The 26815-nt window shown below is 39.4% G+C and overlaps 1 protein-coding gene across 8 annotated transcripts in view; it reads right to left on the bottom strand.

Annotated features, from left to right (window-relative positions):
- Window positions 1-19032, bottom strand: part of VWA3B (von Willebrand factor A domain containing 3B) — a 129406-nt gene extending 110374 nt beyond the window's left edge. For 2 of the 8 annotated variants that reach the window (XM_039340653.1, XM_039340658.1), the window contains exons 1-2: window positions 8019-8351; window positions 2311-2389 (exon numbers count right to left, since the gene is read on the bottom strand). In XM_039340653.1, coding sequence (XP_039196587.1) covers window positions 2311-2338 — 28 coding nt within the window. In that variant the 5' untranslated portion in view covers window positions 2339-2389; window positions 8019-8351. Of the gene's footprint in view, window positions 1-2310; window positions 2390-8018; window positions 8353-8389; window positions 8547-18983 lie in introns of those variants that run through there. The other 6 variants (XM_039340657.1, XM_039340659.1, XM_039340654.1 and 3 more) reach the window with 5 other exon arrangements.
- Window positions 19033-26815: the final 7783 nt, after the last annotated feature.

Below are 26815 nucleotides of genomic sequence, written 5' to 3'. Positions count from 1 at the left end.
CTCCAGTTGTTTTGGGATTGCACCCAAGGTGCCTATTACTATTGGTACTATCCTTGCTTGCTTTTGCCACAGTCTTTCTATTTCTATTTGTAGGTCTTTGTATTTTATTATCTTCTCCAGATCTTTCTCTTCTATTCTGCTGTCTCCAGGCACTGCCACATCCACTATCCAGACTTTTTTGTCTTTCTTATCAACAATTGTTAAGTCTGGAGTGTTATGTTGCAAGTGCTTGTCTGTTTGAATTCTGAAGTCCCAGAGCAGTTTAATTTTATCATTTTCTATGACTTTCTCTATTTTATGATCCCACCAGTTTTTGCTTATGATGCAAAATGATATTTTTTGCAGATCTTCCAATGCACCATTGTTGCTACTTTGTCATGCCACTGCTTGTAGTCAGTCTGTGCAATCTTCTTGCAACAGCTTACCAGGTGGTCCACTGTTTCTTCAGCTTCTTTGCATAGGCGGCACTTACTGTCTGTTGCTGTCTTCTCAATTTTGACTTTATATGCATTTGTCCTTAAGGCTTGGTCTTTTGCAGCCAGAATTAGTCCCTCGGTCTCTTTCTTCAATTTTCCTGCTCTTAGCCATTGCCAGGTTTTATTATTATCTGCTTTCCCAGCTATTTTTTTCATGTATTGGCCATGTAGTGCTTGTCTTCCCATGCCTCTATTCTGTTCTTCATTTGGTCTTTCTTGTAGGCCAGTTTGGTCTCTCCAGTAGTCATTAAGCCTTCCTGATATACTAATTTCAGTGCATCTTCATCATTGTTCTTCAGATATTCTTCCAAAGCCATTTTTTCTTCTTCAACCATCTGATGTACTTGTAGCATTCCACGCCCACCTCTTTGCCTTGGTAGATAAAGTCTATCAATGTCACTGCGTGGATGAAGGGCATGAGTCATTGTCATTATTTTTCTGGTCTGCCTATCCATTGCTTTTAGTTCTGCTTGAGTCCAGTCCACTATTCCAGCTGTGTACCTAATGACTGGGATTGCCCAGGTGTTGATTGCCTTTATGGTATTTCCTCCATTGAGTTTGGACTTTAAGATCTTCTTCACTCTCTTGATGTATTCACCTCTAATCTTTTTCTTGACTTCAGTGTGCTTGATGTTGTCAGCTTGAAGGATACCCAAGTATTTGTAGCAATCTTCCTCATCCAGACTATTATTATTATTATTATTATTATTATTATTATTATTATTATTATTATTATTATTATTATCGATCATCGCACAGTCAGCCAGATGTTCAGACTGGATTTGGCATTTTGTCTACCTATCGAGTCCTTCCCCAGGACCTGGGATAGGCAGATGTGGATGTTTGATGGTATTACAGGTATCGTCGCAGGATGGAAGCAGTTCCTAATAAGGCCGCCTTTTGCAATTGACTATTATTATTATTATTATTATTATTATTATTATTATTATTATTATTATTATTATATCTGTAATCTGCTATAGATCCTAGAACTTCTAACCACTGTGATTGCTCCATTTCTCCAACATAACGTTTTGCAAATTGCTGAAATTTCTATACAATTTTATTAAGTAAAACCACTAAATAGCCAACCTACAATAACAGAGCAAGAACAAGTAATGTTCTCCCATACTTCAATGGACTGCATTGTGTTGATGCTCCTTTTATTTTTAAACCTTCACAGAGAAGAGAGTGAAAATTCACAGGAAGACTTCTACTGATATCTCTAGGTTCTTTTGAGGGCAGATCTTTCTGGGATACTATGTAGACAAGTGATCTTGAGGAGTGTTTAGCAAGCACTACATCTCTTACCTATAGTAAAAATCCAGAGGTAGAGTGATTGCCTTTATTAAGGAGGAAGAGGAAAATGCTGTTCTCCTCTGTGTAGTTCTGACCCCTCTGAGCTCCAGACCCCTTACCTCCTCAGATAAACTAAGGAAAAGCAGCCCAGGGGATGTCTCCCATCAACCAACTAATTAGTCATTGAGGATAGTCCTTGGGGTGAATAGAATACATGACTGGCTGCTCTGCCTTTTGGTAGAATAAGCAATTCCGTCAAGGATATTCTCCAGCCACAAAAGGAAGAGAAATAGTCCTACTATACTGTTATTAATATTACTTGTTATTTACATGGATATCTAAACATGCAATCCTGAAGAAAAAAATATTTTTTTGCTGCACCACTGAGGTAAGACACTACAATATAATGCTATTTGTAACTTGTCAAGATATACTTTGGGGAAGGGAATTGTTTTGTAAAACCTAAAAATTTTCAATAAAAAAAAAAGATATACTAGACATATCTAGTAGGAGTAAGCATTTAATAGATACTCACGTTCACTCCAAGCAAGCTGATTACTCATGTTGCCAGTCACTCCAAGGACACAGATTGTTTATTTTGCTTCCAAGTTCCTCTTAAATCACCAATAAAAACAAATATAATTTATTATATTGCCTGCATTTGTTCAAGGTTGTCTCAATAAACTTAAACTAGGAACAGTATTTATACATTTAATGATTTCTATAACAATAAATTTGAAGACTTTTTCAACAATAAATGGAAAGACTCCCTCAAATCTAACAAATTTATGATGCCATCAGCTTTCACAAATTATAATCCGCTTTTGCAGACCATAAAAGCTTATGCTGTAATGAATTTTTAATAGTCTTTAAAATGCCACAAGATTCTTTAAGTAGAAGGTAAACACTTAAATTATATCTATTCTGTGCTAATCACATTGCCTGCCTTTTTGGACCTATTTTCAAGTGGTAGAATTAGATATGCTCCATTTCTTGTGGAGGCTAAACAGTTTTGGCTGCCTATAGCAGGGACCCGATCCGTGGACCAGTACTGGGCTGCCACACAAACAAGCAAAGTCCCATCCACAAAATGCAGGCAGCACACAAAACCATGCCCCTTCCAGTCTGCGGAAAAACCTGTCTCCATGGGGAAACATTGTTTGCAGGCCAGGGCCTGCCACAGAAAAAGCACACTTCCTGGTTCCCATCAGCTGATAATCTTCAAAGAATGGGGCTAGGAGCATGCCCACTCTATCAAATCCAGCAAAGCTTTATCTTCTACAGTTAGCATAGGTATCTTAATCAGTATTTCCTGTTGAGAATGATAGGAATTGAAATCCAACACACCTGGAAAACACTAGGTTAGGAAAGGCTTATCTAGCTACATAGATGCTTGAAAGGAATGATCAAATCAGTCAGATAGGTAATCTCTTATATAGTTTGTAGGTTTGAAAGGTATAAATAAATAATAAAATCTCATACTACCCACAAAGGGAGTAAATATTTAGGATGAGGCTTTAAAAACACATAATATATAACACATACAATTAAAGATGCTAGCTCTGATCACTGATCAGGTTAGATCCTGGTAGTTCACTGTAGATGGTAGTGATATTAAGCATCTCAAGTTCCAAATTTGCATACAGGAAGTTAGCCTTTTGCATGCCAAGCACACATTCTGTCCTAATAAGGTAATGAATAGTTAATATAAGCTAGTACAGGTAGACTACAATTGAGCCTCAAATTTCTGTTGCTAAGTGAGACATTCATTAAGTGAATTTTGCCCCATTTTATGATCTTTCTTGCCACAGTTGTTAAGTGAATCACTGTACTTGTTAAATTAGTATAAAGGTTGTTAAGTGAATCTCGATTCCCCATTGACTTTGCTTGTCAGAAGGTCGTAAAAGGAGATCACATGACTAGGACACTGCAACCGTCATAAATATAAGTCAGTTGCCATGCATCTGAATTTTGATACATGATATCATTGTTGCTTGCACAGAAGAAGAATTACCTGAAAAGGAATCTGGTTGAGATTACATAAAATCATTATAATAAAACACAGGAGGTTCTTTCCAACATCTTTTAAAACTCTGGGAGAATGAATTGGGATTTGAAATTATAACAATTTCACAGAGACCTCTTCATATTATTACAGATTTGTCTTTAAATTTATTTCATCTAATCATTAAGAATGGATCCTGAACAAAAACTATAGGTAGCACTATATACTATTAAAATTGCACTATAAACTTGTTCCTATTTCAAGACTGTGTTGACAGGGTCGGAGATCAATTGATATAGATTGCATATCTGATAGCCATGCCCTTTGGACAGAACTTCTGTGATAAACTCATCCAACAATTATTCATGATCAATCTGTATTGGTTTGATGCCCAAATTTCCAATTGCAGATATATTGATATAAGAAATTAAATTTGTCACCTGCCAGGATAAGTTCCACAAAATTAAATAAATTTTTTCATTAGATTAGTGACTTTTGGGGAAAAAATAACAGAACAAAAAGTTCAGAAAAAGTCTGCAAGGAAGAGCCCCATTGTCAAACCTACCAGTAGACCAGTGGTGGCGAACCTTTTAGAGACCGAGTGCCCAAACTGCAACCCAAAACCCACTTACGGATCGCTGGATATCGGGTGGGCATGGCCACTGAGTGGGCGTGGCCACCGAACTGTCAGCTCATGCTCGCTTGCTGTCCACTCCAACTTGTGCTCACTCTCAAGCTGTCTGCAGCAAATGCTGCTTCCGCAGAAAGTTGCTTCTTTTATAGCCTCTTGCCTATTCTCAGACTGTGCATGCGCAGAGAGAAGGAGGGAGCAGCTGAGCCCAGCAATGGCTCGCGTGCCACCAGAGACTGCTCCGCATGCCGCCTGTAACACCCATGCCATAGGTTCACCACCACAGAGCTAGACCAACCCACAAAAGGCTAAAAAATACTTTTACTAAGTTTGGTTATAACAAAATCTTGCTAGTTTGATTGTGGGGTATGTCTTTCTCCTTCTCACACTCATGTGAATTAGGGAGGTGATGCCCTGAGCTTTTCTACATATTTTCTATTGCTGTGAATGTGAGATGTTTTTCCTTTGATGTTATTGCTTTGATAACAGAGTTCACATATTTCCGTCAAGATCATCATTCTTATTCTCTAACCCATTAGCTATACTTCCTTTAACAGATTATACCTTCTTTTCCCTTTTTGTCTGCACTCCCTAATTTTGCTTTTTTCCATTTTAACCTTTTTTCTTGTTCTTTGTATTTTACATATTTCTGAAATATAACAAGGTTGTAAAAAAAACTTTTAGAAATGATATCAACAAAATGAACTAAACCAATAAAGGAATTGGTTAGTTCAAATAATTTATCAGATCCAAAAGGCACCCAGTCCAGTCTTCTTTCCTATTCAACCTTCAGTCATCTGTATTCAAACAAATTTCTAGCCCCTTGTAAACTAAATCATTTCTTAATCATTTAATGATCGTGGTTGACTGAGCCATAGTTTGCTAAATCCAAGGCCCTGAATTTACATAACACTTACTAGTAAACCATATTTTAGGGTGCATATTTTGAAAATCCAACCACAGGAAAACAGAAGGCAGGGCTTCAGGCAGGGATTAAGGTGCCTTACTCAGAAAACTTGATTAGCCTCTACTTGCTTATTGCTCTTATCGGCTCCATATCAGAATTGGCAGAATTCAGCCTTGGTTAACGGCTTCACCAGAAATCCAAACTCAGATACAAAATAATATTGTTTTCAATATTATATCCAATATCATTCCAAACCTAGGATTTGTTTTCAGTGCCATATCTAAACTGAGCATTTTACTAGCCTAAGTGGGAAAATTCATTTTGTTGAAAAATGATTGAAATTCAGAAACTCTGGTTGGCTTTCTATTTCTTACTTTTAATCCCTAAATCACTCTGCCTGTCAACCTTTTTATTTTGATCCTACTTTTTCAATTATATGTCATCTGTCATAGATCCAAATCACAACAGTGCAACAGTCAACACTAGCAGCAACAGTCACCTTGACAACCTTTTAAAATACAGCTGTTGATGGATTGATTAGTTCAGGGGTAGGCAGCGGAGGTTGCCTACCCCTGGACTAGTTAATACACAAAAAACCTCAATATACAGTATGTGTACAATAAAGGGCATGTGCAAACATTTACTCTTTGACTGTTAACACCAAATAATTTGCTTCCTGGCAATACCCCAAGAAGAGCTGGGTTAACAAGCCACTGTCACAATGTGGGGCTGAGTTGCCAGCAGAGAAATGAGAAATATGCAGACTGCTACCAGCAATGCTAGCCTGCTATGCAGTATTCCAAGAATTAATCTCTTATCAATAGTGAATGCTAGCTAGCTTATTGTTGCATGTGAACATACAGAACAAATAATAATCATACAACATGCTAAGTCATAAGCAATGCTGTACAAACAACAATTTGCACAAGTAAGAGAACCAGTTATAAGTCATTTTAACACCATCATAACTTTGAACAGTCATTAAACAAATGGTCATAAATTGAGGAAAACTTGTACTAAGAAACATATTTAAGTAATGAATTAAAATAGATTTGGCTGTATATTGATATATATATTACTTCTGGAGAGTGTGAGTTTAGGCCTATCTTAAGCATGAAAGCAGGCTGGATGACTTTAGGCCTGTCACTTTCATTCAACACAATCCACTTTACAGGGTTGTTGAAAATAGGACGCTGGAGTATTAGGTTTGTTCACTGCCTTGAGTTATATATATAAAAAACAGAAATAAACTAATAGTAATACTGTTAGTCCTCATTTAGTAAACATATTTGGGACTGGAACCTCATCACTAAGTGATTGTTAAGTGAGGAGCTCCTGTTACCATGCCAACTTATAATAGCATTTCTGGCATTTCTGCTGCAGTTGTAGTGTGAAGCCTATGCAGTCAAATTTCATTTTATAATTTCTAATCACTTTCTTCTTTTCTTTTAGAACCATTCAATATAATGTTCTTCTTCTATTTACCTATACTTTTTCTGAGCTCTTCGGGAAAGAAACTCTTCTACAGTCACAGAGTTTTATATTATAAGAGAAGAAAGAGTGTTTCAAATCCTGAAAAGATTGTGAAAATAATGTAGCATTCAGATCCATGTAAATATTGGGGAGAGCATGACTGTCTGCGGTGAAGAGCCCCTCCTTATCCCTGGATGATCTCAGTATAATTTAGAATCCTGATATTCCAGGATTCTAAGGAACTGAGTTTTTCCATTGCTCTTATATACAGCCCACATCTGTTAAAATATATGGCATTTAATAATTTTCTGGGAATCCAGCCAGTTGTGGTTAGTTCATAAACTATGTTAAACAAATCATGGCTTAATGCAATATGTCAAAATCAGTATGCTTAAAACATGCAATTATGACTACAGCTAGTCCTCGATTTACAATAGTTAATTTAGTGACTGTTCAAAGTTAGAATGGCACTGAAAAAAGTGACTTATGACTGTTTTTCACACAACTGTTGCTCCTGCTTTTTGGAGGATCTCGCCCACCCCCCATGTGAGGTTGGCTCTAACCCTCTGATCCTTTCTTAAGGGCCTAAAGACCTGGCTCTGTCAGTTGGCTTGTGACCCCAATGGCGGAACAGCACAGTGGAGGTGGTTGATCAAGTAACAACAGATCCCACCTCCCCTCCATTCTGCCCCACTCTCTCCATGTGTCCTTAGATTTTAGTTTTGGGGTTGAATTTATTTATGTTTTAAAGTAGATTTTTTTAATGACTGTAAGCCACCCAGAGTTAGATGGGCAGTATAGTAAGATTTGCAGCCAATCAATTTTATAAATAAATGACTAGATAGACAGATAGACAGCCAGGAAGGATTCTCAGATGTCTGATCCAAAGGCTGTTGTTGTTGCTGTCCTCAGCACATTAAAATCCTGACAGAATTGCAATATCTTTCAGAAGAAAGTCTATGCAAATTAATATGCGGATTAAAGCCTAGCAAAAGTTTCAAATTTGGATACAAAGATACAAAGAAGCAAAGGTCCGGTACGTATAGAATTAGGCTGAGAAAAAATATGTTTTGCAGAAATTGTCTTGTTTACCTACAGCCATTTCAGAAACCGGAGAGGAGGAAAGGATGCCTGCGAGGCATGGTTTGGTATGCCTGCTCTTTGTTGCCTGCTGCATGGATCGGCGAGAAAATAATGGAGAACGGGCGGAACTATTCATTTTCTTACCTCTAAAAGTCCTTAGCTACATTTCTTGGATTGCCGTAACTTCCAGTGCAGAATGTTTGCATTTTCTCCACAAATCAAAGGATCATACAATCAAAACGTGCGGACGCTAGGAAAACTAATTAAGAAAAGCGGGTGTTCGCATTAATTTTTGCTATCTATATCAAGATGTTACTTGACATTCATACCCCGAAGCCCCTTGGTCATAAAAGGAGGGGAACTCAGTCCCCGGGATGCATTAACTGGAAACGGATGTTGGAATTAACCGGCCAACCAGGTCGTCAGCTTTCCACCCATTCTGGGAATCCTCCGTGCAAGACAATAAGAGGCTGCTAAGCACCCTTGCGCGGCTCTCCACTGGGGCCCCGCCTCACCTTCGGGCTATTAGGCCACTTCTATCCCATTGTGACGAGCAAACGCGGCGAATTCCAGGGCGCTGCTGCTATTCGTCCTGCTTAAAGCAGCCGCCCCATTTTCGTTGATCCTGGAGATAGCAAGGTTGCTAAGGCAGGGCCAGCTGGCAGGGGCGGGCGGAACCTAGTTCTAAAGGATAAATGTGCGGAGATTTAAGCGCGACTCTTGCAGTTTGCCTTTATCGCTGCGGGACTTAATCCCGGGCATCTCACTGCAATTTATATAATGTTTTTCCTCCTAAAGAGTAAACTCTTTAACTATGCACCGGTTTCCTGAACTCTGCTTCGATTGTAAAAGAATTGTAAAAGAAAATTGAGCAATGTTTTGTTTTGTTTTTCTGTATAGTTTAGTCGAGGAAACAAATTAACACCCAGGTCTCTTCTTGTTTTAGCCACCTGCTTTACTTGGGAAAACGAGTCTGTGGCTTTAGAGTCAGGATGACCATGCAAGGACATTCACCGCAATAATCAGAAGTAATCACAAACGGTAGCTTCCCATGCAGGCCTTAGAAGTCCTTGTCCTTTGGCTGCAAATGATGGGGGAAACTGTTCAAAGACGTTGTTATTACAAGGGCTCCAGGAAACTGGCTAGAATTGAAGAAAATGTTCAACAGGAGTAGTGAAGGGCTGCTTTTTATAAACAATTCCTGAATGTTCAATAGATTTGCAATACTGCTGGAGGGGGGATCCTCCATTGAAGACTAAGATCAATGAATGACTATCTGGTTTGCTCAGCCCCACCTCACCAAGGGATTTTGAGCCAGTCCCAATTTCTCAGCTTAACTTATCCTGCAAGCTTGTGATGAAGATTGTGAGGAAATGATCCAAATCATTGACATAAAAGATGGATAAGGTGAACTACAATGTTGTCTGGAACAGATCAGTCTTTGGTAGGGAGAAGGACAATCTGATCCCTACAGGTGCTTCTTAAAATAGTGTCCCTTGTCCTCAAGGACCCTTAGTTCACAAAAGTGGGACTCTACAAGTAGATTTTCCATAGATCTAATAATTAGAGCAATTCTGATTTCAGCAAGGTGCCAGTGATTTTCTTGCTATTACCAAGAACAAAAAATGGAACTACCTAGAAATGCTGTTATTAATATTTATACTATATTTATATAAATTAACTATCCTATCTGCGTGTTTCATAATTATTTCCCAAGATGCCTTTTTTTCTGTAGGAGCAGCTTTATCTAATGAGTATAACTTACTTGCTAAGAAATTACTCATATTAAACTATGTCGATGTTCTGCTCCATAAGTAACAACCCTGGAGAGAAAAGGTGACTCTAAATAATTACAGAAACCATGGGAAATTACACAGAAATAGATTATCTTGCCAGCCTGGCAGTTAATTATTGTACAGTAGAAATGACAGTACAAAATATAGCTTAGCCGCATTAAAAACACTAGAATCTTCTCACGAGGAAAAAAATGCCAAAAATCTGTATTTGAATAACATTGTAATGCTAGGTTTACACAAAGAGTGTGCTAGCTTTTGCATTTCATTAATTTTTCACCAGGCAAGATGGTAAAGGGGATAAGGAAGCTAAGGAGGAAAAATAAAGGTTTGCATTTGAACCTTGCCTATGTTAATCTTAGGGCTTGCCCCTATTATTAGGTAAAGGCTAACCACCTAAACTTTAGCTGGCATAAAATAATGCTGGCATGAAATTTGCTGTCTCTGTTTCAAAACTTGCTGGTCTTGCATCTGTTCCAAGTCACTGCAGAATAGCACTGTCCTGATTTCTGAGTGTACCAACTATTATAAGCAAAGTGTTTTGCTTTCCCTTCTGGCTTTATTGACTTTCCCTTTTACCATGTCAACAGCTGATGAGCAAGCACCTGCTGATGGAGCAGTGCAGCACAAACATGGTAGGTTTGATTTCAGGGCTCTTATCTGAGTTTCTCTAGGCTAGTTTATCTGCCCCTCTTCTTACATACTAGCTGGGCATCCTCCAATTTAAAAGCATATGAAAAAAAAGAAAGCAAAGAGAAAATGACAAGGCAAAAATTACTCCAGAGAGGTGTGAGGCTGAATTTGCCATGACACTGAGTTGTACTCAGTTCCACAGAGTGTGAAAATTGGAATTACTGTAACTGGCAAGCCAGTTCTTACTTTGGGAAGAGGAAAGTGGCTGAAACTGACAAGTATAGGGAATCTGTCAAATAAGTTAGAATAACCATTTCAAATATTCATTTTCTGAAAGCTGCCATAAGAAAAAAGGGTGATTGCTGCATTTAACAGTAAAAATGCATTTTAGAATACTACTATAAGAAAAAAACATATTTCTTTATATTCTTTCTTTATTATTTTTATAAATAACTCAAGGTGGTGAAGATACCTAATACTCCTTCCTGCTCTTATTTTCCCCACAACAACAACCCTGTGAGGTGAGTTGGACTGAGAAAGAGTGACCGGCCCAAGGTCACCCTGCTGGCTTTCATGCCTAAAGCGAGAGTAGAACAGTCCTGCTTTGGCACAAAGCTAGAAACCAGTAGACTGAGAGTTTCAGACCTGCCTTAGATATGAAGACTGACTGGATGACTTTGGGCCAGTTACTTTCCTCCAGCCCAGAGAGATCCTGTACTGGGAAGAAAATACTGCAGTTAAAGTTGGCAAGTGATTAGAGGGGAATTTGCCTCACAGTACTCCAACTCTCTAATCACTGCCACAACAGGTCATCTAATCTCACCTCAAAGATGACAAAGAACTACACATTTATGCAACTTAAAGCTGTAGCAGGATAGTACTAGATGAAGAGGAAAAGTCTTACCTTGAAATAGGTGCACCTAATAATGACTTAATACTCATGGACTGGATATGCGATAACAGCAAAAGTGGAAAACAAGGCCTTAGATGACAGTAATATGCTGAGGTGCAAATTAGATCTTATCAGAGGCAGAGAAAGTGCTACAAAAGTTGTTCAAGAAATAAAACTTTGTTTAACTGATAGTAAATCTAAGGAAAGAACTGCTACTTTCTCCTGGGATGGAAAAACTGTCAGAATCCAATTATATTTCATCTCTAGTTATCTACTATGGAAAACCCCAATTCTGCCCTCTCTGGATTCTGTCATACGATGAAGGGGAAGGTGGGGGTGAACAAAGGGATTTTATGGCCCTCACTTCCTTTGGTACAACTTCAAAAGGGACTGAATGTGGATACCACCAAAAGGACTAACCATAGCAATGGGGCCATCAGCTTTCATCTACTCCCCTCTGAAGTCTCCCTTCCGCCGGCAGTGAGGAAAAACGGGGTGGAAATGTAACACCTGGGATTATCACTGGAAGGATGGTGGGGTGGGATGGAGTTGCTGGGAACCCCTTAAAACTTTAAACCATAGGGCGTGGCCCCCAATCCTATCTAGAACACCTGCAACCATTTTCTCTTAATAGATGCCTGTTGGAAGAAATATTCCAAGAGTTCTGTCTTCTTAAGATGCAAAGTGGGGTGGGTCCTTAAAACCTTGAATGGAAGAGCTTGAACCCCAAGTCCTGTCTAGCATGCCTGCAACCACTTCTCTTAATAAAGGATTCCTGTTGGAAGAATTATTCCAAGAGTTCTGTCTTCTTAAGATGCAAAGTGGGGTGGGTCCTTACATTAGACAGGACTTGCAAAATTAATCCACCTGGAAGGGAGACCCTTGCCGGGGGATTTTGCAAAAAATTACCATGTCAGACAATGGAGCAAGAAGGGGGGAAAACTCCCTGGAAAGAGAGCCGCTACCCCAACTGAAACCCTGCCAGATGTCAGGATCTGAGAGGTCAGATTCCTCAGGAGAAAAGGTAGTGGAGACATGGGATCACAAACCTCGGTGGTCAATGGGCGTTGGAAAGAAAGGCAAATGGGAAAAGAAATCAAGGAAGGTGACCCTGAGACGGGGGGCCAACCAATCAGAATGGAAGCAGGAGATGGACAAATCCCTGCATGCAAGTGAAGAGGAAGGGAGCTGGGCACCGTACTCAGACTGGATCCTAGAGATAGCTATTGACCTAATGAACAGAACTCTCAACTCCCTAGGAGAGGAGAATTCTGAGCCCTACGGCTGCCCCAGCTCCTGGAGCCGCAAAGGAAGAGATACTGAGGGGGAAGTGGAACCTGCAGACCTGGGGACATCTGCTGATCCAGTAGCCCCCACACCCCGCCGACCCACAGATGGCGATCTGGATGGAAGACACTACCACCGACAAGGAAGGCACCGATCCATTCAAAGACTCCCGCCGCTGGACGTGAGATTCAAGGGGGAGCCAACACGCTTGGGATTTTTCCTAACCCAAATCCTCAACTACATGGGGGAATACGGGCGGCACATCCCCCGTGACAAAGCCCGTATCCAGATCATGCAATCTGCCCTGGATGGGCCGGCCGCAGATTGGGTGGTGAACTTGCACGATTCCAAAGCCCCAGAGCTCAACGACTTCAACCACTTCATGTCCTCTCTGAGAAGGCGATTTGAGGACCCCCTGGCTGATCGCAAAGCCTGCGAAAGGATAAAAACAATGAGGCAAGGCAAATGCCCGGTAGTCGAATATATGCAAGAATTCTGGGCCATTGCCAGCAAACTGAACTTGCCAGAAGACATCCTCCTTAGCCATTTCAAAGATGGACTAAATTATGACCTATATGATGCTTGCCTACCCCAAGGGGACCCACACCAACTTCAGGAATGGTACGTCTTGGCAGAGGAAGCAGAAATCGACATTCTGAAGAAGCACTGCCGAGGAAAACAATTGAGCCGCTCACCGCCTGGGTTGACATGTGAACCAGTGAAACCATCGGCTACAGCCAAGAAGCAAATGGGGTGTTTCAAGTGCGGGAAAGATGGGCATCGGGCTGTAGAATGCCACTCAAAAATGGCAAAAAAAAATTGGGGTACTACCAATTCAAAGTCTTGCCATTTGGATTACAAGGGGCCCCTGCAGTATTTATGCAATTAATCAATGACGTTCTAAGGGAGCACCTATTTAAGGGGGTCCTGCTTTACTTGGACGACATTCTTATCTTCACCGAATCAAAAGAGGAACATATCAACCTAGTCAGAGTGGTCTTAAAAAAACTGCGAGCCGCCCACCTATATGCCAAACTCTCGAAATGCGAATTTCACCAGGAAAGGGTAGACTACTTAGGTTATTGCATATCCCCACAGGGCATTGAAATGGACCCAGAGAAGGTCAGAGCAGTATTAGAATGGGCACCACCCCGCACAAGAAAGCAACTGCAAAGTTTCCTGGGCTTCGCAAACTTTTACCGCCAATTCATCCCCTCATGAATTTACTAAAAACGAAGGAAGCATCCTCAGTAAAACCTAGCCAGCCACTAACATGGACAATGGAGTGCCAAGCAGCATTTGAGAGATTAAAGAGACTTTTTTCTGCCGAACCAGTACTGAGGCACCCAGACATGGATAAGCCCTTCATAATACAGGCGGATGCAAGTGATGTGGCAGTGGGGGCTGTACTATTAGAAGAAAACAATGAAGAGGTATTGCAACCCTGTGCATATACATCCAAAAAACTCATGGAAACAGAACAGCGCTGGCCCATATGGGAGAAAGAGACGTACGGGATACGTTGGTCATTACTCACGTGGCGCCAATTCCTTGAAGGCAGCAAAATCCCTTTCCAGGTGTGGACTGACCACAAAAATTTGGAAGCCCTGAAAACACCCAGGAAGCTCAACCCCAAGCAAGCCCGCTGGTCCCAGCATTTTCACCAGTTCCATTTTACGCTCAAGCATTTGACAGTGGGAAAGAACTTCTCACATGCCCCAATATAACAGCACGTGAGCCAACGACTCTAAAGCGATGATGGTAGAATCACAACTGGCAGTGCCAGTAACCACCAGAGCCCAAGCTAAATTAAAACCACAGCTGGGCAGCCAAACCAGAATTGAATTCCGGAAAAGTTTGGAAAAAGATGAATGGTTCCAGAAAAACAAAAATGTGTGCACAATGAGAGACGGGCTGCCTTGGGTAGGGGAAAAGTTATATATACCAACAACCCAAAGAGTCACATTCATGCAGCTTTGCCACGACACAAAATCAGCAGGGCACTTTGGATTTGCAAAAACATTACACTTAATTAAACAGCAATTTTGGTGGCCATCCATAAAAAAGGACATAGAAAGTTACGTGGTCAGCTGCCCAAAGTGTGCAACTGCAAAGAGGTTGCAAGGGAAATTGCCCAGACTGTTACAAACAATGGCAAATCCCTCAGCCCCCTGGAGGGAAATAGCCATGGATTTTATAGTGGAATTACCAGAAAGCAATGGGAATACTGTTGTCTGGATAGTCACGGACTTGTTTTCCAAACAGGTGCACTTTATCCCTTGCCAAAAGATTCCCACCGCAAAATCTTTAGCAAAACTTTTTGTCCAGCACATTTACAGATTGCATGGGGCACCCCAACACATCATCTCTGATAGGGGAGTGCAATTTACGTCTGCATTTTAGAAGGAATTTTTATCCCTCTTAGGGACCACTCAGGGACTGACATCTAGCCATCATCCACAAGGGGATGGACAAACAGAACTCTGTCACTCAGTACTTGAGCAATATTTAAGATGCTTTATTAATTTTCAGCAAACAAATTGGGTGGAGCTACTCCCTTTTGCAGAAGTTGCCTACAATAATGCAGTCCATTCCAGCACAGGTTACACTCCTTTTCAAATAGCCACTGGTCAAAGTTTCAACCCCATGCCAGAATTAACCCCAAACGAACCAACGATCCCATCACTGAAAGAATGGATGGAACAATTACAAAACACCTGGCCAATAGTTAGAAAGCACTAGATGAAGCTAGGCAGACATACAACGCACAAGCTGATAAAAAAAGGGTTGAGCCTACACCATTCATTAGAGGAGAAATGGTGTACTTATCTACAAAATACCTAAAGTCCCTACAACCCTGTAAAAAACTTGGACCAAAATATATAGGGCCTTTTCCAATTAAAAGAATCATAAACCCAGTAACAGTAGAATTAGAATTACCCAAAAATCTCAGGCAAATACACCCAATTTTTCATTGAAGCTTGCTGAAAACAGAGCATCAGTCATTGTTATGGCCAAAAATCCCCCTCACCACCACCTCCAGTCATGGTGGAGGGCGAATAACACTTCAAAATAAAGGAAATCCTAGATTCTAGGAGATATCATGGAGCGACTCAGTACCTAGTTGCATGGAAACACCTCCCTGCCTCACAAAATGAGTGGGTCCATAAACGTCATGTCAGAGCCCCAAAGCTACTAAAGAAGTTTCACACAGAGTATCCTAAAAAGCCTGACTAAATTTTATACCTGTTTTGTTTTTCTTTCAGCTGGATCTATCTTATTTTTAAGGGGTCAGGATGTCAGAATCCAATTATATTTCATCTCTAGTTATCTACTATGGAAAACCCCAATTCTGCCCTCTCTGGATTCTGTCATACGATGAAGGGGAAGGGGGATGAACAAAGGGGTTTTATGGCCCTCACTTCCTTTGGTACAACTTCAAAAGGGACTGAATGTGGATACCACCAAAAGGACTAACCATAACAATGGGGCCATCAGCTTTCATCTACTCCCCTCTGAAGTGTCCCTTCCACTGGCAGTGAGGAAAAAGGGGGTGGAAATGTAATGCCTGGGATTGTCACTGGAAGGATGGTGGGGTGGGGTTGCTGGGAACCCCTTAAAACTTTGAACCATAGGGCTTAGCCTCCAAGTCCTGTCTAGAACACCTGCAACCATTTTCTCTTAATATAGATGCCTGTTGGAAGAAATATTCCAAAAGTTCTGTCTTCTTAAGATGCAAAGTGGGGTGGGTCCTTACAAAAACATTTCTGTTTATTCAGACTGCAGAAGGAAGTTTTCCTGGATGAGGAATACTGGGAGTTGAAGTCCACAACTCATAAAAGGGTGAAGTTTGAAGACCCCTCTTTAGGAGACTGATTATAGCTTTCTACTCTATTAATATTTCTATTATTTCTGTATTATTAACAACAATAAACTAGAAGCATTGGGAGGTTGTTTGTTTTGGGGTTCTTTTTGTTTTGCTTTCTTTCCTAAATTGCCTAAATACAATGCATTTGTATTCTTTATCACATAATGGATCTTTTTAGCAAAATATTGTAACTGGTATTACTGTAACGTCAAAGTAAACATCATCTCAAAAATGCAAGTAACATGATTGGTCAAAACAGGATTGTGCTAGAAGTTATCCACATATCTTAAGTTTGAAAAGTTTGAAAAACATTGATCCAGAGGATTTATTTATTGGTAGACAGTTCATTAAACATTTCAATACAGTGTGGAATTGCTGAATAAAAAGCAAAACCCATGTAAAGCTTCAGTAGGAAAGAAATTGAGGGGGAAAGCCAATTATAAATCTTAGATTTATTATAAATCTATAATACAATTTCAGTGTATAATTTTTGATCATCCTGCTTGAAAAAGATTATAGTGATGGAAAAGGTATAAAACATGACTAGAAGAATAGATCGCTTCTATGACAGAATATTACAACATCTGGAGCAGAGGAGACATTATAGTGTAACACATAAATCGAAGGATTTCTCAAAATTTTTACAATATTTTTGGCCTTAATTAATTGACTAAAGTCATTAATCATGGACTCATGTATTAATATGTTTTAATGTGCTGATATGTTCTTTTCTACTTCCAGAATCTCACAATTGGGGCAGTCTAATAAAGTATGATGACATGTTATTAAGGAAGACAGACTTTCTATTGCTGCAACAACATCTGAGTGATGCTTTACATCCTTAGGGTGGAACCATATTAAAAAAAATACTTGTTTCTATATCATTGAACTGTAGCAGATGATGTCATTAAGTCTGGTAATGACTGCCAATTTAAACGCTTTAAAGGACAATATCATGGAAGACTTAATGATTATTAGCCTTTATGGTTGTTTTTCTTACCTCAGAATTATATACAATACATCCATGTTATGAGTTTTTCAAGTATGTCTGTTTGGCCATTTATGAGAAGACAATAATAAAGTAGGTAGGGCATTGTCCGGATCTGGGCCAACTTTATGTTTTTATAATTTGGGTGATGTGTTGTACAACACAGATGGAAGCCACATGAATGGCTGGAATCCTGATTCACTCCTCTTATTTTTACAAAGTCACACTTCCTTTATTTAATCAGTATAAAAACTGCAGCTAGATTGAAATCTTGTGTCCAATTATTTAGTATAGTAGGATGCTCAACTGAAAACAATGAAATAGATCCAGATTTATTCATATTTCTGGTAAATATATTGAAATAAATAGGATATGTTAGTTCAGTTCATTTCAGTAACTAAATCTTGACTAATCTAGATTCAATTATTGGTCTGGATGTCTAATCTTGAACTATAATGTAATTTATTTGTTATTGTCTGAACACATTTGTTTTGGCTTAGCATGATATGTGAACTATACTCCTCTGACTTGTTCACCAATCCTGGTTTAATTTTATGCAGGAATGCAGCTGTTGACTTAATCAGTAAACATTCACAATGCAGACTGGCTTTCTGTGCTAATTAAAAAAATTACCACTGCTGTAAACTAGACTGGGAAGCTAAGAAAGCAAAAGTAAACTACTTCCATTTTGTTGCCAAGAAAACAATATAGCTGGAGCAAAGGAGATTTGATGGAAACTTTTCTCAAATTCAGAGAGGAGTATATTGCACATTCTAGCGGTGCAATGCCACAAACCCATTACATTTCTGCTCTGCTCTTAACACAGTTTGGGGAGAGGGGCTCCCTGTTGGGAATCTTTAAGCCTTGCTAGGGTTAGGATTATTTTAGGATTGATATGGCATCAGATGAATAGAGAGATCACTACATTACAACTGCAAACAACCACCATAAAGGTAAATCACTAGCAGGTGGTAAAGTCCTCCAGCAGGAGCTCTCCAAATTGGGTTAATATATAAATAACAGTAGATTTATTTCAGAGGAGATAAAATGAAACAGATTGGGGTAGCATCTCCAGTTTCTGGAGTGATTTGGGCTTTTTACTATTATAAAATGGCCCACTAATCCTTCTTCCTGCCTGTCCAGAAATTAGAAAATTATTTCTCCTCCCTTCCTGCTGTTCATAATGGACACATCTGAAGGTCAGTAGTTGTGACATGATTTTTCCAAGTATGACTTATGATATTTATTTATTAAATTGATATGCCACTCATAAGGTGACTCTGGGTGGCTTACCAATCATGAAAAGATAAATAGAAAAGCAGTTAAAACTTTAAAACTATGCAATTTTTTCAATTTTTTAAAAATGCAATAAACCAGGAACCAAGAGACAAACCATATAGGGATGAAGTTTTCTTACCCATCATCCCACCTCCAGAGCCCCAAGCCAATCAGCAAAATCAAGTTTTAATACCCTTGGAAGGCCAAAAGGGTGGGGAGAGCAGTTCTCAGCTCTGGTGATAGAGAGTTCCATGGGGTCAAGGCAAGTGCAATATAATAATAACAATAATAATAATAATAATAAAATTCACAGAAACAGAATTGGACGAACTGCAAAGATTTACTCAGGGCAAAGAAATCAAAGCCTTACCAGAAGTAATTCAGAATGTAGAGGCAAACCAGGGGGAGTTGGCAGTGAAGGAATCCAGCAGAGATATACAACTGTTCTCATTTGGAAACCAGGCACCTCTTCCTCAGGAAGAACAAAACCCTCTAACTAAAGAAATAAAAGAATTGAAACAAAGAATAACTGAGCATCTAGAACAGCACAAAAACAACAGAATAAGGCTACCTGCACTGAAGCTTGTTCCAAAGAAACAGCTAGCACAAGCATTAAAAGATGCAAATACTGCAATATCAAGTATAAGCACCAATTCACTGCAAGAAACAAACCAACTAATGTACAGCACAGTTGCAGTTATAACAGAATACCTGGGATGCAAAATCAACAAAAAAGAAAAACAAACAAACAGTGCACCCGAAAAATGGAAGGTTAGACTAGAAAATAAGATCAGCAAGTTAAGATCACATGCAAGCAAGCTAGAACAGATGAAAGAAAAGAAGCTGAAGAACAAGAAGACCAAAGAATACCTAATCAAGAAATACCACTTAGAAACAAGGAAGATCAAGGAAGCACTGGAAATAATAAAGCAACAAATAACAGCTATAGCCAGGAAAATCAGTAGATATGAAGCTCGAATTGCAAACTATAGGCAGAACCTCCAATTTCAATCCAATCAGAAACGTTTCTACCAATCCATCAATGGAGAAACTGCAAGGAATCAGTCAGTACCTGACAAGGAAGAAACAGTGCAGTTCTGGAAGCAGATATGGGATAACCCAAAGAAATACAACAAGGATGCGGCTTGGTTAAAAGAGGTGGATGCAAATAAAACAGAAGTTGAAATGAAAGAACTAGTAATAACAACAAAAATGGTAGAAAAAAGAGCAAAGAAAATCAAAAATTGGTCAGCACCAGGTGAAGATGAACTGCATGGGTTTTGGTTGAAACATCTAACTGTTATACACCCACTCATTGCCAAGCAGTTCAACAATATACTACAAGGAGGAGAAATTGAAAAGTGGCTAACAACTGGGAAAACCTACCTAATAATGAAAAATCCAGCAAAAGGGGCAACACCAGGTAACTACAGGCCAATTACCTGCTTACCAACAACTTTCAAATTACTAACTGGTGTGGTAGCTGATGCAGTACAACAGCATCTAGTTGAAAACAATCTCTTTCCACCTGAGCAGAAAGGAAACCGCCCCAATAGCAGAGGAACAAAAGATCAACTCCTAATAGACAAAATGATCTTGGAAAACTGCAAGAGAAGGAAGACCAACCTGAATGTGGCATGGATTGACTACAAAAAGGCATTTGACTCTCTGCCACATGATTGGATAATCAAGTGCCTAGAAATAACAGGAGTCAGTAGAAACATCAGAAAATTTGTGCAAAGATCGATGGCACAATGGAAGACACAGTTGCAGATCAATGGTGAGAGGCTGGGAGAGGTTAATATCAAGAGAGGAATATTTCAAGGAGATTCATTATCACCATTACTATTTGTTATTGCACTGTTTCCTCTGTCAACAATACTGAATAACTCAGGACATGGCTATCAAACATCAAAAACATCTGCCAGACTATCCCACCTCCTTTACATGGATGATCTGAAGCTGTATGGAAAAACATCATCTGAAATAGAATCGCTGCTCAACACTGTCCGTATATATAGCCAAGATATTGTAATGGAGTTTGGCTTGGACAAATGTGCCACACTTACTATCAAACAAGGAAAAATAGTGAAAACTGAAGGAATCAAGATGCCCCACGAAAATAACATTAAGAGTCTGGATGAGGAAGAGTACTACAAATACTTGGGTATCCTTCAAGCTGACAACATCAAGCACACTGAAGTCAAGAAAAAGATTAGAGGTGAATACATCAAGAGAGTGAAGAAGATCTTAAAAGTCCAAACTCAATGGAGGAAATACCATAAAGGCAATCAACACCTGGGCAATCCCAGTCATTAGGTACACAGCTGGAATAGTGGACTGGACTCAAGCAGAACTAAAAGCAATGGATAGGCAGACCAGAAAAATAATGACAATGAATCACGCCCTTCATCCACGCAGTGACATTGACCGACTTTATCTATCAAGGCAAATAGGTGGACATGGAATGCTACAAGTACATCAGATGGTTGAAGAAGAAAAAATGGCTTTGGAAGAATATCGGAAGAACAATGATGAAGATGCTCTGAAATTAGTATATCAGGAAGCTTACTAACTACTGGAGAGACCAAACTGGCCTACAAGAAAGACCAAATGAAGAATAGAATAGAGACATGGGAAGACAAAGCACTACATGGCCAATACATGAAAAAAATAGCTGGGAAAGCAGATAATAATAAAACCTGGCAATGGCTAAGAGCAGGAAAATTGAAGAAAGAGACCGAGGGACTAATTCTGGCTGCACAAGACCAAGCCTTAAGGACAAATGCAGACAAAGTCAAAATTGAGAAGACAGCAACAGACAGTAAGTGCCGCCTATGCAAAGAAGCTGAAGAAACAGTGGACCACTTGGTAAGCTGTTGCAAGAAGATTGCACAGACTGATTACAAGCAGCGGCATGACAAAGTAGCAACAATGGTGCATTGGAAGATCTGCAAAAAATATCATTTGCCTGTAAGCAAAAACTGGTGGGATCATAAAATAGAGAAAGTCATAGAAAATGATAAAATTAAACTACTCTGGGACTTCAGAATTCAAACAGACAAGCACCTGCAACATAACACCCCAGACTTAACAATTGTCGATAAGAAAGACAAAAAAGTCTGATAGTGGACGTGGCAGTGCCTGGAGACAGCAGAATAGAAGAGAAAGAACTGGAGAAGATAACAAAATACAAAGACTACAAATAGAAATAGAAAGACTGTGGCAAAAGCAAGCAAGGGTAGTACCAATAGTAATAGGCTCCTTGGGTGCAATCCCAAAACAACTGGAGCACCACTTGAACACCATTGGCATTGACAAATTCGCTATTAGTCAATTGCAAAAAGCGGCTTTATTAGGAACTGCTTCCATCCTGCGACGATATCTGTAATACCATCAAACATCCACATCTGCCTACCCCAGGTCCTGGGTAAGGACTCGATAGGTAGACAAAATGCCAAATCCAGTCTGAACATCTGGCTGACTGTGCGAGGATCAAGAAGAAGAAGAAGAAGAAGAAGAAGAAGAAGAAGAAGAAGAAGAAGAAGAAGAAGAAGAAGAAGAAGAAGAAGAAGAGGAAGGGGAAGGGGAAGGGGAAGGGGAAGGGGAAGGGGAAGGGGAAGGGGAAGGGGAAGGGGAAGGGGAAGGGGAAGGGGAAGAAATAGAAAGACTGTGGCAAAAGCAAGCAAGGGTGGTACCAATAGTAATAGGCTCCTTGGGTGTAATCCCAAAACAACTGGAGCACCACTTGAACACCATTGGCATTGACAAATTCGCTATTAGTCAATTGCAGAGGGTGGCCTTGCTGGGGGCTGCTTCCATCCTGCGACGATATCTGTAGAGCCATCAAACATCCACATCTGCCTATCCCAGGTTCTGGGTAAGGACTCGATAGGTAGACAAATGCCAAATCCAGTCTGAACATCTGGCTGACTGTGCAATGATCCATAATAATAATAATAAGTTGGAAGGGATCTTGGAGGTCATCTAGTCCAACCCCCTGCTCAGGCAGGAAACCCTATACCATTTCGGACCAATGGTTGTCCAGTCTCTTCTTTAAAACTTCCAGTGTTAGAGCAATTCACCGCTTCTGGAGGCAGGTTGTTCCACTAAGTTAATTGTTCTAACTGTCAGGAAGTTTCTCCTTAGTTCTAGGTTGCTCCTCTCCTTGATTGGTTTCCACATGTTGCTTCTTCTCCTGTCTTCAGGTGCTTTGGAAAATAGTTTCACTCCCTCTTCTTTGTGGCAGCCCCTGAGATATTGGAATATTGTTATCATGTCCACCCTCATCCTTTTCTTCATTAAGCTAGACATACCCAATTCCAGCAGCCGTTCCTTATATGCTTTAGCCTCCAGTCCCCTAATCATCTTTGTTGCTCTTCTCTGTACTCTTTCTAGAGTCTCAACATCTTTTTACATTGTGGTGATCAAAACTGGATGCAGTATTCCAAGTGTGGCCTTACCAAGGCATTGTAAAGTGGTATTAACACTTCGGGTGATCTTGATTCTATCCCTCTGTTAATGCAGCCTAGCATTGTGTTGGCCTTTTTGGCAGCTGCAGCACACTGCTGGCTCATATTTAAGTGATTGCCCACTAGGACTCCAAGGTCCCTCTCACAGTTGCTACTATTGAGCAAGGTACCCCATATACTATACCTGTACATTTGGTTTTTCTTGCCTAAATGTAGAACCTTACTTTTTTCATCATTTAATTTCATTTTGTTAGATAGTGCCCAGTGTTCAAGTCTGTCCAGATCCTCCTGTATCTTAAGCCTGTCTTCTGGACTGTTGGCTATTCCTGCCAGCTTGGTGTCGTCTGCAAATTTGATGATTTCCCCATCTATCCCCTCGTCCAAATCATTGATGAAGATGTTGAAGAGCACTGCACCCAGAACAGAGCCCTGGGGCACCCCACAACACACTTCCTTCCATGTAGATGCGGTTCCATTGAGGACCACACGCTGAGTAAGGCCGGTCAGCCAGCTATGGATCCATCTGGTGGTGATGCTGTCTAACCCACATGTTTCTATCTTATCAAGTAGTAGGTTGTGATCTACTTTATCAAATGCCTTACTGAAGTCCAAGTAAATTATATCCACAGCATTCCTCTGATCCACTAATTTTGTCACTTGGTCAAAGAATGCAATAAGATTTGTCTGGCATGATCTGTTTATGACAAACCCATGTTGTCTTTTAGTAATGGCTTTGTTTGCCTGTAGGTGTTCGCTGATTCGTTGTTTGATTATCTTTTCCACAATCTTCCCAGGTATTGAGGTCAGGCTGATAGGTCTGTAATTTCCTGTGTCCATTTTTTTTCCTTTTTTGAAGATATAAAACATATCAAACCAATTGCGTGTTTTCTAAAGGAAAAAAAGGGGACATATTTTCTGCTATTGTACTAGCTCAACAAATAACTGAAGAAACAAATATCTTTCTAGAGTTCAAATGTGTGCAACATGGTGTTTGTTTCATGCCTAGCAACTATGTTCTCTCTCTATTTATAGAATGAAGTATTCAAAGACTAGCCTCAACACGATAAAAGTTTAGATTGATGCACTCGGCACAGAGAAAGGAAAGGTATATTATATTCAGGCATCAAATATTTATCTAGCATATCATTTTAAAAGCAAGAACACACTGTTCTACAACCTGGTGATATAAAAGTAGGCATATGATTGTATGCAAAGCAAGAAATTTGTTTTGGAGATTCCTCACATTATATTCTATTATGTTTATATTAAAACCTTTTTAGAAACATTTAAGACTGTATTTGTAATTGTTATTCCATGTAATAAATATTGAACTTTTTAAAGGAAACAAGAGTTCTGCTGTTTATTTTAATAACAAAACTGCATGGTAGAATTGGCCAGCTGGGTCTTGATAACCAGCCCAGGTATAGGAAAACTGCTTGGGGGTTCCTGGTCAAAATCCATAACACAAATCTATTTAATACCTAATAAAATAACACTGTTATTAATCAGGATTATCATCTTCATTGAACTAGCCATTTTCCTCCAGTTCAACCTTCTTCTCAGGACCTCTGTGAAGGCCAAAGAAGTATGCCATCTGCTTTTTAAAATTCTTAAATGTCCTGGTTGTGGTTTTAATGAAGCTTCTGCCAGACATCCCTGGTCAGATAAGATAATAAACTTTATTACGGTTGTAGACCAGCAATAGCCATCACTTTTTACAATATTTTAAATAATAATAGTACTAACATTAAAAGTAAATAATGACATCCCTGTTAAGAAAATACATGTTCTCGAAATGTTAGGGTCACTCCCTAATTTATATGAGTGGATAGCCGATTAATGTGTGAGTAAATATAATGTTTCAAACATTATTAGAGATATCTCCAAAAAATTGGCACAAGTTGACGACTATAAATCTGTAACCAATTTTTTTCTTATGGACATTGCCGCAACACAGTATTTTGCCACTGCATGCGTGATGGAAGGTTTTGAGTCTTGGAGGAGAAAGCCTACATAAAAATTGTCTACCCTCCCTGGCAATCTCTCTAAGAAAGGAAGAAGACATCCTTGGTCAGAATATTTGTGCTTGGTTGTGCTTTGTTTAAATAATATAATGAGTAGACTTTTTTTTCACATTGCTTGAGGTAAAGAAAGAACAAAGATGTGCCCTGTTCCATAGTGTTCAAATAGAAATATTCCTCTCAAAAGAAGAAAGTGAATTGCCACTTGAAAGGTAATTTCTGCACCCAGGACATTTAGTGGAATCTTTATCTATCATGCAGATTTTAGAGGCAAAAGAACTGTGCCAAGAGAATTGGTACTTAGCTTTATACACTTTGATCTGTAGCACAAGCTTACACATGCCTAATTAGAAGTAAATCTAATTAAATTTAATTAGTTTTAATTATAGGTGAGCATAGGATTGTAGTCTCAAAGTAGTAGCCTTTCATGAAATGTTTAAGCTGTTTTGATAGCTGGGGACTATGGGAGTTTGAAATTCAAGATATATGAAATGCTCTAGTCAGAGGAAGTGTATTGCCTAACAGAAAAAACTGAATTTCAGTTGCAATAATATTATTCTCTTAACTATAAACCTTGAAAATAATGACTAAATTGTTTATTGTAATAAGCAAAACAACAATACATTCAGTGAATCTTTTTCTCCATTTTGCGTAACGTCCAGTGTAGTACTACTTTAGTGCTAAGACATTTTTCACTGAGGAAAATACTTTGTAAGAGAAATATGGGCTTCTCACTCCAAGACCAAGTATATAAAAGAAAGAGTTGCTGTGATCCTTTCTTTAAAGCAAGTATAGGCACTACTAATCAGGGCTGTTATTTCAGATCTGACTTCTGGAATGTACCAATGATGCTGATTTTCTAGTAGCACACAAAACTGTGGTACAATATAGAATGAACCTGATTTGCATGATCTCTAAAAGTCAGTTTCTCAACCTTTTAATCCTGGAGGAACCCTTGAAATAATTTTGATGACTCCAGGAACCTGCATAAAAGTAGTTATATCTTCAGCTAGCACTGTGTGACTTGTGAGGTTGAAAAAAATACTGTGTGTTGAGAGAGTTATGATTTCTTGTACAATACCCAGTGTTAGGAATACTAAAATTTCTACACATAGACTGCAAGATTTCTACACAATTTCTACATGTACACATACCTTGTAAGAGTTCTGCACGTAGGCTATAGGATTTCCACACTGAGCTGTAGGATTTCATGATAAAGTACATATAAGGGAATAGGTGAAGCAAAATAGTAAGGGGCAGAGATAATGTATTTTGTTTAGGCAGCTCTGATAAGATTGTAACCTCAGAGGAGGAGCCAAGGCGTTGGGATAGAATGTATATAATGTGTGTTTTTGCTGTGACTAGGTGTGGCTCAAATATTTATTTGGAGTCCACCATGCTTTGCAAACCGTTGTAGCCAATAAATCTCTGTCTAATTTCAACTTGCTGTTTGGTGTTATTCAGTGAGCTAGAATTTCTACCAACACCAGTGAGGCAGCAGACCAACACCTAGTTCCAATAATCCAAAAAATGTATGTATGTATGTATGTATATAAAGAAAAGAAAAAGAAAGATTTCTTTCTCCCATATTTGGGCCGACAGGGTGCATCAAAAAACACTCAAGGTAAATCTCCTCCCCCTGTCTCTTCCCTCCCTGATACAGCTGACAAAGTGAGAAAGAGCCTGTAGCCTAGAGGTTAATACAGCTG

Source organism: Crotalus tigris, unplaced genomic scaffold (genome assembly GCF_016545835.1).
Source record: "Crotalus tigris isolate CLP2741 ecotype Arizona unplaced genomic scaffold, ASM1654583v1 scf7180000017753.6788120, whole genome shotgun sequence".
NCBI classification, from domain to species: domain Eukaryota; kingdom Metazoa; phylum Chordata; class Lepidosauria; order Squamata; family Viperidae; genus Crotalus; species Crotalus tigris.
The sequence above is the reverse complement of the archived record's forward strand: the minus strand, read 5'-3'. Positions and strand labels throughout refer to the sequence as shown.